This window comes from Mytilus galloprovincialis, chromosome 5 (assembly GCF_965363235.1).
Source record: "Mytilus galloprovincialis chromosome 5, xbMytGall1.hap1.1, whole genome shotgun sequence".
Lineage (NCBI taxonomy): Eukaryota > Metazoa > Mollusca > Bivalvia > Mytilida > Mytilidae > Mytilus > Mytilus galloprovincialis.
This window is the reverse complement of record NC_134842.1, coordinates 102,350,281-102,365,214: the sequence shown is the minus strand read 5'-3', so window position 1 is coordinate 102,365,214 and position 14,934 is coordinate 102,350,281. Positions and strand designations below refer to the sequence as shown.

The 14,934-nt window shown below is 34.7% G+C and overlaps 2 protein-coding genes across 2 annotated transcripts; both read right to left on the bottom strand.

Moving 5' to 3' along the window:
- Positions 1–9,647: 9,647 nt before the first annotated feature.
- On the bottom strand, positions 9,648–11,757 carry LOC143076942 (uncharacterized; the record flags this gene model as incomplete). Its single annotated transcript, XM_076252839.1, has 1 exon — positions 9,648–11,757. A coding segment is annotated over one exon (1,473 nt), but the record flags the coding sequence as incomplete, so codon positions are not given.
- Position 11,758: 1 nt separating this feature from the next.
- Positions 11,759–14,701, bottom strand: LOC143076941 (uncharacterized; the record flags this gene model as incomplete). Its single annotated transcript, XM_076252838.1, has 1 exon — positions 11,759–14,701. A coding segment is annotated over exon 1 (2,220 nt), but the record flags the coding sequence as incomplete, so codon positions are not given.
- Between the last annotated feature and the right edge of the window lie 233 nt (positions 14,702–14,934).

Below are 14,934 nucleotides of genomic sequence, written 5' to 3'. Positions count from 1 at the left end.
CGTTTTCGCCCTATAGAATATGAAAACGCGAAATGGCCCTAACGGGCCACCATAGTTAGTAATTTGTTTCATTAGCCATAGTACGTAAACACGTTTTTTTTCTGAATTATGATTTTATCCATTTAAACTATTTTGTTAACTGAACATGCTGAATGAAACAAATCTTTGGAGAAAAATAAAATTGAATTAATCACAAACCAATTGGTATTTGTTTATAAACTATAATAAAGAGAAGAAAGCTCAAGATCATTATTTTTAATTTGGAAAATGCATTTTGTCTCGAGATTTTTTTATAATTTTTATAGGATTAGTATAGTGGGGAATACGTTGATATAATTGGTCGATAGGACTTCCGGAAGTTGTGCTAGACGTTGTTTATCTTAGGATAGACGACGTAGACCAAACTTCTTTTCGTAAATAATGTAAAAAAGATGGCGGCGATAATAACACAAAATGGCTCGACGTCAGCAAACACTTATTTTTACTTTTTGTTAATCGTTCAATTGAATAATAAACACAAAACAATAATGTTTATGATAACAAGATTTTTCAACCGGATTTCCATAGGAAAAATCGGTTATTATGTGGTGATGTATGGCGGGCGGGCTGCTAATAGACAACTTTCGAGTTCGATGCATTTCCGTCAAAAACTCTGGTTTTAGTGAACGTCATTTGTGCGTTTAGGGGCGTCGTCACTTCCATTCCAATGTTGAGCGAGTGGTTGGAAAACTATAATTCTATATTGTACGAATTATACGACAAACTGAATTCTCAAAATTTACAATCAGCATTGATGTCATTAGGGAATTGTCATTAAGTACCTAAAGAACAACCATTATTTCTTGTTTATCCTGCACAATGACGATCACCAAGACGCTTGATGAACGTAAATAGTGCAGGGATACAGGCGACCCCCCCCCCCTAATCTGGTAAATGACGTCATAAAGGCGCGTATAATTGATGAGTTTTTTCCGGTGACGGATGAACTCGAAAGTGGTCTATTCTATGACACAAAAATATACAATTGATGTGTAATTGGTAACGAGTTTAAACAAAATAATTCTTTATCTCCAATTTTAAAGAACGATTAGGACTAAACGCCTTTTTACATGAATTTATTGGTGAATAAACTGGACCAAAGTCACCCAAAAACATATTATAAAAGTTCTTAAAAAAGACAGTTGATCCTATAATATCTGATTTTAAAGTTATTTTTTTTGTTGATGTAAAAATTTAGGTCTTGTTTACTACCAGTTGAAGTATATTTGATAAATTTGGTTTTATATTGATTGCACCACATTTCAATGATTAAAGAACATCTTCATAATAGCTAGGAGTGACCTTTTGTACACAAGACACGCGTTTTGTCTACAAAAAACTCACCCATGACGATCAAATTCAAAACATTATAAAAGGCAGATAATGTCAGAAATTAAAGAGCATTGAGATGTGTTTTCCCAAATATAACGAAGGTCGTTTATCCTGCTGTAGATGAACACTAGAAATTGTGAAAACCTAAATTTTTTTACAAATACGAATTCAGCTGTTGAATTGACTCATGACAAGTTATTTTGACATGAATACAAAGTGATGCCATATTATAAACAAGTTGTAAGCTATCAAACGACTAAGTAAAAAATCGTATCTGAATGTAAAGTATTGGTAAATTTTAAAACTAATGTCTTATAATACTTATTTGAAAGCGTGTTTTTTTTCTGATTCTAATTAGTTATCAAAGGTACCAGGATTTTAATTAAGTTCGCCAGAAGCGCGTTTCGTCTATGTAAGACTCATAAGTGACGCTCATATCAAAATATTTATAAAACCAAACAAGTACAAAGTTGAAGAGCATTGAGTATCCAAAATTCCTAAAAGTTGTGCCAAATACGGGTAAGGTAATCTATGCCTGGGATAAGAAAAACCTTAGTTTTTGTAAAATTCAAAGTTTTGTAAACAGGAAATTTATATGAATGACCACATTATTGATATTCATGTCAACACCGAAGTGTTGACTACTGGGCTGGTGATACCCTCGGGGACGAAACGTCCACCAGCAGTGGCATCGACCCATCTAAATGTAATATATTTGTTCTCTTTTATAGGTAATATATTGGAAAAAGTCAATAATATTCCTTTTTCAACCAAAGACCAGGACAATGATAACGTCACTAATGTTCATTGTGCAAGAGATAGAAAAGCAGCGTGGTGGTTTTCTAATTCAACTTGTTTCGACAAATATATTAATGGACGGCCGTATAAGTCACTAGGCGAACAAGTTCTCAGTATGATTTTATCTTTTTTTAAGACATCGTCTTTTACATCTTTACAAAAAACAACGATGATGATACGTAGAATTACATAACATGTCCTATGAATGAAAGTCTCTCATGTTATTTATAATAGTCCATGTAATGATACTAGTGCCTTCCGATTTATCTTATAAATATTAGTGAGTCGCGAATGTTATGTTTTCAAACATTTTGACAAATTCTTTATTCAAAAAAAGTAGTGAAGCTGATTTGATTTGATTAAATCAGATATTCAACATATTTTTATCGTAAGATGAAGAATAACGTTTTAATATGTTGAATCAAAATTAACGTCTTTGTTATAGACCATTGTTTCCTCGATCTAAAATATGTTTGGTTGGTTCTAGCGATTTGACCTTTCAAAGTTGGTGTCAAAACAACAATAATGCGAGAGAGTAATGAGCTATTTTTTTAATTTAGAAAAACACACATTGCTGGACGATTCGATATGCAAACTTAAAGATGTAATGAAGCAATGACAAATGCGTAAACACTTTACTTGTTATATATGTATTTCGTCATTTGCCTATTTGAAGATTTAGATTTTTACAAAAACAGAAAGTAATCATAAAAATTCTTCAAGAAATAATTTTTACTGTTTATCTTGCAGTTTGTACTTAGCCTTCGTATTTAGTTTTTAAAAAAACATTATTATGTTTAAATCACAGAAAAGGGACATTTATTATCGTTCACGTTCATTTTTATGAACACACCTTACACGGCTAAATCATGTTACATATAATCAGTACTATCTTTATGCCTAAACCAAGCTTTTTTGACAACTGAAAAGGCAACCAAAGCAGCTCTCAAAAAAATTCCGCCATCTGCTAAGGAACAGGTTTTTATGCCCCACCCCACGATAATAGAGGGGCATTATGTTTTCTGGTCTGTGCTTCCGTTCGTCCGTCCGTTCGTTCGTCCGTGCGTCCGTTTGTCCCACTTCAGGTTAAAGTTTTTGGTCAAGGTAGTTTTTGATGAAGCTGAAGCCCAATCAACTTGAAACTTAATACACTTGTTGCTTATGATATGATCTTTCTAATTTTAAGGCCAAATTAGACTTTTGACTCCAATTTCACGGTCCACTGAACATAGAAAATGAAAGTGGGGAGTTGCAGGTTAAAGTTTTTGGTCAAGGTAGTTTTTGATGAAGTTGAAGACCAAACAATTTGAAACTTAGTACACATGTTCCCTATATGGTATAATCTTTCTAATTTCAATGGAAAATTAGATTTTTTACCCAATTTCACGGTCCATTGAACATGAAAAATGATAGTGCGAATGGGGCATCCGTGTACTGAGGACACATTCTTGTCATTTATTTGTTTAGCTTTTTAATGTATTTAATGAAGTCAATATTATGTTGAAGAAATACTTTTCTTAAAAACGTTCAAGATTAACGTTAATAATACAATATGGATTTTAAAGTTAATGTGACAAAAGAGAGGTAAAACATGTGACCGCCTCGAAGGTCTCATGGTAGCGTGCTTAATGTCATAGGTTTGATAGCCGATTGAGTATGTGTGCCAATATGATGAGAGTGTATGCATTAGATGGTTGATCATATGTCACAGATGATTGAACATTTAAAGTATTATTTGTACATGTTCGATCTGTATATAAATAAAGTCATAGATACCAAGACTTAAATTTTGTATTTGTTCAAGACGCGCGTTACGTCTATTAATTAGTAACACTCGAATATAAAGAGAGAAAAAAACAAATAAAGTATGACGTTGAAGAGCATTTGGGACCCAAAAATCCTAAAAGTTTTGCGAAATACTTCCAAGGCTATCAATTCCTGAGGTAAAAAAAAAAATATTATTTCAAAAATTCTAAGTTTTATAAAGAGTTAATCTAAAATTATGACCATAGCTATGATAATTCATGTCAACATATAAGTGCTGACTACTTGGCTGGTGATACCCTCCTGGAATTAAAACTACAAACAGTGGAATCGACCCTGTGGTTGTGAATTAACTCATCATATATACCAGGATTAAAATTTTGTCTTAACGAAAGACGCACGCTTCTTCTACAAAAGAGTTATCAATGACGCTCGAATCCAAAAAAGTTAAAAACACCAAATGAAGCACGAAGTTGAAGATTTTTTAAGTCCAAATATTCTTAAAGTTTTGCCAAATGCAAAGATAATCTATTCCTGAGGTAGACAAGCCTAATAATTGCACCAGCAGGGAAACGACCCAGTGGTTATGACAATGGTAACACATAGTTCTCAAATATTCTTTTCACTTTATATTTAGCAGCATTAAAGAAAGAAAGACAGAAGATTAATAAATTCACGTAATTTTTACATTGCTTAAAGTGGTAAAAAAAATCCATGTTATATGCACTTTATTGGTTTGAGTAAAGGAGGGACGAAAGATACCAAAGGGACAGTCAAACTCATAAATCTAAAACAAACTGACAACGCCATGGCTAAAATGAAAAAGACAAACAGAAAAACAATAGTACACATGACACAACATAGAAAACTAAATATTAAATAACACGAACCCCACCACAAACTAGGGGTGATCTTAGGTGCTCCAGAAGGGTAAGCAGATCATGTTCCACATGTGGCACCCGTCGTGTTGCTTATGTGATTACAAATCCGGTAAATAGTCTAATTCGGTAGGTCACATTCATGAAAGGGAAGGGGATTGTAGTTACGACGTAAGGAACATATCCGATATTATTTGTGAAACGGTTATTCCATAACGGTCAACCAACTCGTGATGGCGTCCGTAAAATTTACGAAGGGATGATTTCAACTTCACCATTTGGAACTCTTGGTTTAATAGCTTCCCTGTGAGCAGTAACCCTCTATCAAGTAAATCATGATAGGAAATGCAAGCAAGGGAATATCGTATCAATTGGGAGATATATACCCCGTATGCTGGAATGTTGCTACTTAGCAATGGAAAGTTCACAATTAGAAAGCTGAAATCATTTCTTTTGTCGTAAAGTTTTGTTTTCAACCGACCCTCATTGTCAATTTCTAGATGTAAATCAAGATATGAAGCCGACTTAACTGTATCTGTAGTATCCTTTGTCTCCAATTCGATGGGATAGATGCGTTCCACATAGTCACCAAATTTTGAATTGTTTAGTGAAAGAACGTCATCTATATAGCGGAAAGTAGAGTTAAAGGATATTGCTAACTTCTTATCTTTCTTCTTAAGAAGTTCCTGCATGAAGTCAGCCTCATAATAATAAAGAAACAACTCGGCAAGTAGAGGGGCACAGTTTGTTTCCATTGGGATGCCGACAGTCTGTTGAAAAACACGTCCTCCGAACGTTACAAATATGTTGTCAATCAAGAAATCATGCATCTTGATATCATCGGTTTCAGAGAATTTTTTGTTTGAATCAGAGTGATTCTTTACAAAGTATGATTTATCCCTCCCTAAGACAAGATACTTGTATCTACGTTGGCCATTCTTTTTTATGAAGCAAAGTAATACCAACTCTTTCAATTTGTCTTTTAGTTTGGAATGTGGAATACTTGTGTTAAGAGTAGAAAAGTCAAATGTTTTAATACTGTTACAAGATGAAAGAGAGTTAGATTGTATGTGCTCTAAAAGATCTTTGGAATTTTTAAGTATCCACATCTGATTCACACCACCTCTAGAATAGGCAGTTTCACAATAACTTTGAAGCCCTTCTTTGATTGCTGATAAAATAGATGTTAATAATTTAGAAAGAGGTTTCGTGGAGCACTTGGAAGACCCAGCAATATACCGTTGTTTGTAAGGACACTTATGAAGTTTAAGTATTCAATACAGTAATGGAAGATCCAGTTCTTCATCGTTGGTTGAAATACCAAAGGAGCAAAGAACAGACCTATGATTATCCAGGATTTCCTCTTTGGTAAGTGTCGTGAGGGTATATGTTGAGTTTCCAAGTGAATTGTCTATACCTAATTCGTTTATCAAGCAATTAATGTAGTGACTTTTACAGAAAAAAACGATGTTATTTGGGGCTTTGTCTGCTGGGACAACAACATATTTATCATGGAGGTCGGATAAGTGTTTAGAAACATTTGGGTCTTTAAAGATTGACGTAGCATGGGCATTGATGGACCCATTCAGTTTCTTAATTCTGATTTGTATTAACGACCTCACTGCCTTAATCCATTCGGATAGAGGGTCTACGTCTTCCTTTTCACGTTTAGCCCATTGCCTGGCATAATCCTCGACTGAGTCCATCAAAATTTTAAAGTTGTATTTCCAATTGATGGATTTAGGCTCACGATATTTCGGACCTTTCGATAACACATTTCGTAGAGAAGTGTTTTTAACAATGTTAAGGTCACCGGTAATAACGTGGCCAGCAGGATTATATGTGAATTGGTAACTAGCACAAGTGCAATCAGGAGGTTTAGACTTGAAGTCGTCAATATCGAGATTCTGCAAAACGCGTTTGTAATTGAAAATTTTAGTTGCAATAGGTTTGGTATAGGTATAAGAAATTATTGGTACAGACTGGTCTTTGAAATAGGAGGTATTTTCGATTGAACTAATTTATGATGAAGGATATTGCCTAGGTTGACGCCCTCGAGACCTTTGTTGGCAAAGGAAAGATTTAGAAAAGATCTTTTCTCTTTTTCATCTTTTCCAATGCGAACTGGTTTGAAAAGTCTGTGACTTGCAATATCCGAAATTATAGCTTGAAGTTTGTATTGGTTTGAATGAGGGTTTGTAACAGTGGATTCCAAACATAAATTGAAAAGAGAATGAAGTTTTGAAAAGGGTAATGTATAAAGTTTCGTGCGAATGTGATGAATACCTAACTACTTTTGTATGAATGACAGCAAGTCATTAATAGAGACATCATGCAGAGAAGGTGATGTATAATGACGATGACCATGACTGCGTCTACGTCGAGGAGTCGAGTTGAAAATATTCATCACATTCACCGAGTTACACGAAGGACTAGATAGAATACCTTTACCATCAATTAGTAATCATCGTTCTCTACGAAATCAGTTGCTTTCGAATAAAATTGTGTTGCCATTACTTCGTATAGTTTGTTCATTTTATTTTATTTCCGTATAAAAAGTCTCGTTTAAATTGAGATGGAATAAATCTGATGAGTCGAACCATTACCAACTAATTCTAACACTTTATCGTTTGTTGCGGTTTTCCACCACGGTCTTGGTTTGGTAGGGTAACGATTACGAATTTTTAACAACAGCCACATTCAGTATATGCCAGGTCAGTCACTTTACCAATTACTTATGTAATTCTCTCTTAACACAAACCTCTTTTTTAAGGAAAAAAGTACAAAAAAGCCATGTGTTCTATTCACCTTTAAAACATTGAATTTACCTGTCATAGACCTGTATCATCTTACTGACTTTAGATGATAAATCCTGAAAATCTTGTGTTGGTTGTTTTTTTAAATCTTTATGAACCTGATGATTGATTGTTTGTTAATTGTTAATTTCATTGAAAGAAAACAATTTTTTTCTTTTACCGTTAAGATCATTCACAGACGTTTCTAATCCAGATTTACGTTTTAAAATCCAACAAGTACTAGGTACCTTGGAGTTATTTGTGTGTGTGTTCCAATAGGGACAATGGAGCTGTTTTGGTGAAGTCATAATCGCTTTAGTGACGTTATGACCATATGAGGTCATAATTTAGATTTATAAAAAACTTAACAGAGTGTATATGTCTTGACAAATGAACGGGAAAGGGAAAAGAAATCAACCTTAGCAACAAATCAACATTGTAGTGTTATAAACAGTGTTGCTCAATCTAAAAACAAGTGCGAGTCCGTCAGAACAATTTCCACATACCTACCACAAAAAAAAGAAAGGTTAAGCAATGCCAAAAAAAAAACATTTGTACATATGAACATATTGAGTTATACATGTTCAGGGTTTCCGCTGGCGGTCGCCATTTTCGCACTTTGCGATAAAATAATAATTGATGCGATACAAATTCATCATTTGCGAAAGAATTTGGCGAAAAAAATATATACATGTATAACGATTTATTTTCCTCCATCTTGTTTATTTACTTTATTCGAGTTTCTCGGACTTTCCCCGATCAGACAATACTTGGAATTCACCTTGACCTCATTAAGATTTGGACAGAAAATCAATAATCAGCTGATTGCATTTGATAGCAAAAGGACTAATTAATAAAGGTGTTGATTGAATTGTTTGACAAAATGATATGGTTACATGGCTTGCGCTAAATGTCACATACATAATTTATTTACAACTTTGCGACGCACGTGTTTGAAGCAAACTTTTGACGTCTCCTCTCCTTTAAAAGATAGTTTAAAAAAGAAAGTTGTTGTTGTTGTTGAAAGACACAGAATATGGTTTCAAACTCATGCAGAATGAAAACGATAAAAGTATAAATATATCGACTAACAGTTTATGGTGTGATACAAAGTGAACTTAATTTTATGTTTTAAAGAATGATAAATGTTTAGAAAGATTCATAAGGGAACTACCATTTGATTTTTATGGGGGGGGGGGGCTAGGATGAAAAATTTTGTCCTGCATTTTTTTAGCTGTAATCTCTGTCCTGCCTTTTTATTTTTCACTCTGTTTGGTCCTGCTTTTTTTTTTAGTTTATCCTGACTTTTTTTACCTAAATTGTCGTCCTGACTTTTTTTTTTTGGCAATTGTCTCATCCTGACTTTTTTTACTCAAAACTCCTGTCCTGCCTATTTTTTTCAAATTTCATCCTAGCCCCCCTGTCACTGAAAGTCCAATAATACTTACAGATATGTACGGAAATGGTAAAAGAGTTGTCACACATAACAATGCGATACAAGGAGACAGTGGAAAACGTGTTAGTTAGAACAAATTCAGTACTACAAAATACACTTAAACTTATGTCGTTAACAATAGTATCATATCTTTGTTCATTTTTAATTCTAAAAGGTACTAAAAAAAGTATGTACAAATGTAGCTGTGTTCAACCATTTATACTAATACACTTGAACAATCTTCTCTAAAAAAAATCTTTTTTTTTTGCAAGGGTTTCAACCATGATTGAGATCAACAGAGACAACAGAATTGTTGAAAACAAAATGATACAATTCAATATGTTGATAAGCTATCGAAAGCTATAATTTCAAGAAATTATCAAAATAATTAAACAATTCAAACTTTGGAGTAGAAAGAAATCAATTTCAGTAAGGGAAGATGAATAATATAAAAGGCGGAGGTTCTGTACATGTTCTAAGTTTCATTCACATATTTTTCTCTGTACCAATTTCTCTTCGATTTCAGGTTTCTCTGTTGCAATTAGGGTTCTTAAATGACATTGAGGCACAATAAGTCTGATTAGAATATAAATCATTTAATAGTCCAGTCATTCTACCCCAAAAATAGCTCAACCTCAAACAAATTGCAACAGAAAGAAATTTGGTCTCATTTTAAAGGTTTATATGGCCTCTATCACATATCAAAAGTCTTGCAAAATCTGAAGTGCGGAAAAACGATATTTTTGGGGTAAACTACAGGTTTTTATAGAAAAATCGCTGAAAACTGGAAATAGACTAGAACAAGTTTATTTTGTAGTAAAATCATTCCAACAGTGTGTGATTCAATTGACAATGATATAAAAAGAAATTAGCTTTAGCAAGAAAGGACATATATATGTCAAAAAAGTTATTTTTGGGTAAAAATGGGAGATTTTATGGAAAAATCCAGGAAAACTGGAAATATGCTTTAAATAATTAATTTGGCAGTACATCAATGAAACTGTTTGTGTTTTGGATTTGTATTGTTCCTTTTTAATTGTGTTATAAATATAAAGGCATTATATTGTAAACTATAAATTTGTGGTCCATTACTTGAGTTAAAAATGCAAATTTCATTGAACAAATTTTTCATTAAAATAACAAATTTTTCATTAAAATAACAAATTTTTCATCGAAAATAACATCTTTTTTCATTGAAATCATAGTCATAGCCATTTCCCCCCCATACACAACAAAAGAAATTCTAAACTTCGTCCAAATCACTTTGTGTTACTATGCTGGAATTTGAACAGTTAATGCCACGACACTCGCCGCAACTAGCAGAACAGTCAATTCCATGTTTTCGACACGAACATCTTCTTGAATCACAGTTCTGTTTGCAGTTACATCGTATTACTTTCAGCAGTTTTTGGGGTGCAGGTGGTAATAAACATCTAACAGGCATAAGTTTATTCTCTGATGTATACCAACCCCATTGGTTAGGATCTAAATCATGTCCTTCTCCAATCCAAATTTGTGTTTGATAGTAGGTTCTCATGCTATGTAGTTTAGCTGCATCCGATGTTGGCGGTAGAGTGTGTACTTGAACAAAAATGTTCCCTACAACGACCTTTGACGCAAATTTCCTGTATCGAAGTAAATCTAAGCCTTCTACTGACTGAACACCGCTGTACAAATCAACTAAAACCTCTTCTCCAGCTTTGACAACCTGATCTTTACTTGATTTCTGAAGGAAAAGCTGTGATTGATCTTGTAAATATGTAGATGATTTAACTGTTTTCAATAGTGCTCCTTTTCCTAACCCAAACATTCGTGATGTCGTGTCGCACCCACTAAATGCATGTATAAACGGCAACAACCGACAGATAGCTTCACCCATATGTTTCTTTGTCTTTTTGATATCCCATATTCGGATCTTTTGAATACTTTGCTTCGGTTCTGACTTGAAATAAACGTTTTTGTTGTGCATCATGGCATGATAGCAAAGTAAAACAAGCAAATCTGTGTCTTCACCTATAACTACAACATGTTGTTCTTCCGAAATTGAGACTGCTGTCTGAACTATATTCAAGTCGGCATCGTCAAAGGCATGGACTACTGCATAATTACTTGTCTCAAATTTTGCACTTAGCAGGTTGATAAATCGTTGTTTGTTCTCTTCATTTGACAAGAATGCATCCTTTTTAGTTTTGCAGGGCATTTCAGCCGAAAAATTTATTTTGGGAGAAATACATCCTTTTGATCGTCGTATGTGAGTAATATCTTTGACAGTAGGTACATCTGGATAACCATCAAATACAATAGTTGCTTCAGAGTAGTGGCTTTTAACGTAATCAATATACGCTTGACAAATACTATTGAATGAGTTTCCCTTTGTCCAAGGTATGCGATGTATGAGAGACCCACCATCTAATACATGGTGAACATTGGTGCCTGTTTCCAAACTTCCGCATCCATCAAAGTCCCAAATTGAGTCTGCTAGAATTGATTTATTTGCCTGTCTTGGTAAGCCATTATTGTCAAATAACGAAGATGGAACACTACAGAGTTCATATTTGAATATTTCTGATATGTCTTCAAATAGCCCATTAGCTATGGTGGTGCATCTTTGAAACAGTAGCTGTGGGTCGACTTGTATTAATTCCCCGTCTACTTTGATACTAGTTTTGCTATTTAAAGTTATTACTTGATTTTTTTTCTTGAAAGTATAGTCCAACGAGAGATTCTATTATCGCTGTCCCCACATCTTTTGAGTTTACATTTACAGAGCTATCAGCTGTTACTCCAGTTTCAATATTTCGCAGTGAACTGTCTCCAGTGAATGGACTGCGTTCTTTCATAAATGTTAGAATTGACATAATGTCTTCTCTGTCTCGTTTTTGACGTGCAATTGATTCTTCCTTGTGCTGATCACTTGTGTAGTAACCTACACCTGTGAGCTCTTGAATAGCTTGATTCATGTCTGCACAAGCGGGCATGGACAAAAGCCACTGTGATCTCTGACTTTCGCCCATTCCACGGCCACGTGTCAGTCCTCCTGCTGTTTTTACACTCCTCATGAGCACTTGCTCAATCATAAGATCTGATGACAATCCTGCCCAATATCTGTCACTACGTCTCATTACATGATGGCCATCTTTGAAAGCAGCAAAAGCTTCCGGATGATCTATTTCAAGTTGTTGCATCATCATTAGATACACATACGCAGATTTAGTATACAAGTTGTGACCAGAGGCAGCCAAGTAAGGCAGCATATCTTTAACACTTTTTAAATGCAATTCCCAATCGCCAGTCCGTTCTGCTTTGATAAACTGTCTAAGGATCTGAATCATTTCTGTATACTGAAGCCATAATCTAGAGGTTCGATTTTTCTTCATTTCTTGAAGGGGTCTGTGAATTGTTTCGTTGATGCTCTGAAGTACAGCACTATCACATGCAGAAGATATGGACAGTGTTCCTTCCAAAAATTCTGTATATACGTCGGCTGCCTTAGATAAGATGTCGTCAACACTATCATTTATGTTTCCTTCTTCATTTTCGTCTGCTGGGAAATCAAAGTTGAAAATTTTAGATACAAGAAGGCTGTGTATGGCAGTGTCAACTAGCATATGTCCTCTAATGGCACGAGCTACAGCTTTGCCACTTAGCATATGTGTAACTGCATTTGGTGCATAAATCAGTTCCAGAATTTCCTGAAGCCCCGAACTCCTCATAATGTGACCAATGCTACCTAAGAAACTCATTTCTGTATGAAACGCTCCTAAACGCAATACTACAGACTTCAACTGACTATTTGGATGTTCATTTTGAATTATTGTCAAGGCTTTCCAATACAAAGGCTGATCGAATGTCAATACTGGTGTTCTGTTGTAACGATGTGCTTGATTTGAAACAAAGAGTAGAGTTGAGTATATGCATGACATATCGCTTGAATTCATATCTATCATAGGTAGAAATACAACTGTTGACTTGCCTGGGTATTCTCCCTTATGTATCATCTGCATAATACCTGACCAACCTGGTGTTGGATTCTTTAAGGGCCATACCACCAGTGACAGTAAATCCAGACATGCAGTCCTGTCCATTCCCCTTAATTCCCGAAGCTCTGAAAAATTTAGCTTTGTCATAAAGTCGTTTTGAGGTTTGTAATACTGAATATTAACCTTTGCTATTGAGTTGATATCATCAGTTGAAACAGATATTCTAGGAATAGGGGCTGTTCGCTTAGTGCCTGGTGTAATGCCGGCTATGATTCCCATTCCATGAAATGTGTTATTGCCATCGAGTGTTCTCACATTATGGTCTACGTTGTCAGCTACAAATTGAATAAAACTATGACATATTTCACCAGGGATGTCAACTCCTTGTGTTAAAGCGGCACTAGATTCAAATTTTTGAATTTCTTGATAAGATGAGCAAAATCCTAAGCTATTTAAAGTAGAAACCAGAAAACGGGATGCAAAGTTGTGATGAAGTTGAATGCCAAGACCAATTTGCAAAGGAGCAATAAGCACACGGGGTCTTGATGCCTGAATTATTGCCTGTCCAATAGAAGCTATTTTCATTTTGGAGTCCTTTTCAGCAAACATTGTTTCTAGTAGATAGCTTAAGCTCTCAGGTACATATTGCAAATTTGATTTAAGTGATGATACATCTGATGCCAATGGATAATTTTCCTTGTCCCCTTTCAAAGATCTGATGTCACTTTTGATTAGTTTTGCAGCAGCATCTATTATGGCTTTTTTTTCATCGTCTGGATTTTGATATGTTGGTCTGTGGTAAAACTCCTGCAAAACACAGGATGCTGTATCTCTCAACGTAACAACGCTAATTTTCCCACAAATATCTGTTATGATAATATTTTCTCCAAAATGGTTTCTCAGTTTTTTCTTCATATAAACTGAACTGTATGTCTGTTCTCCACACAACTCGTTCATTTTATTAACCAGCTCTGCAATAGTTATCTGTTCATCCTCGTGCTGTTTGAGATAATCTACAATTTTTAGAAATTGTTCACCATAAGCTGCTGGTCTTCCTTGGTATTAATTTTCCTTTCCTTTGCTGTCTGGTGAAAAGGCTTTTGGAATCTTCTTACTGGTTCTAAAGTTAACACTGCAGGTTTGATGGTAAAATGCATCTGCAGCATGAAGATCGCCAACACATTCTAATCTTCCCCGTACTTCCACTGCCCACTCATCGTCTCTGTCATTGCATACTTGTTCAATCCTCTTCTGGAAATCAGCCGTTCGGACAGGAAAAACATCGTTTCCTTTTAATTTGCCTTTTAGCTGTGCCTCTTTTGCACAGAATAAGCAATGATCTTTATGACTGAAATTTGATTTTGATCGTAGGGTCGGTATATTAGTTAGAGATTCCTGTAGTATATTTTGCTGCCTTTTGGTTTTTGTGATTTCTGTAGGGTTGGTATATGATTTTCTACATTCCTGGTGGACAAACTGTCCTGCAGAAGCTAGTATCTGACCCTCTCTTTCTCTTCTCGCTTTATTTATTCCTTGGCTTCCTTTTTCACGTAACTTGACTAATGTTGATGTATCGTCATCTTTAAGGCATATGATGCATTTTTCCATAACAGCCACTGATACCTGCAAGTATAAAAATATATACCCTTAAACAGTAGAAAATACTAATTATATTTCTTAATAATAATGTTTAGTATGTAAACGTCCATCACTAGATCACTGTGTATTAGAATTAATCTTTACGATTTGTGATTTATTCAACCAGAAAAACAAATTGTATACTCTGTGAGTCTTTGGTTTTACGTGGCTATCAGATTATCTTTTCAATACTGAGACTGGTAAAATTGAGAATGGAAATGGGGAATGTGTCAAAGAGACAACAACCCGACCAAATAAAAAACAACAACAGCAGA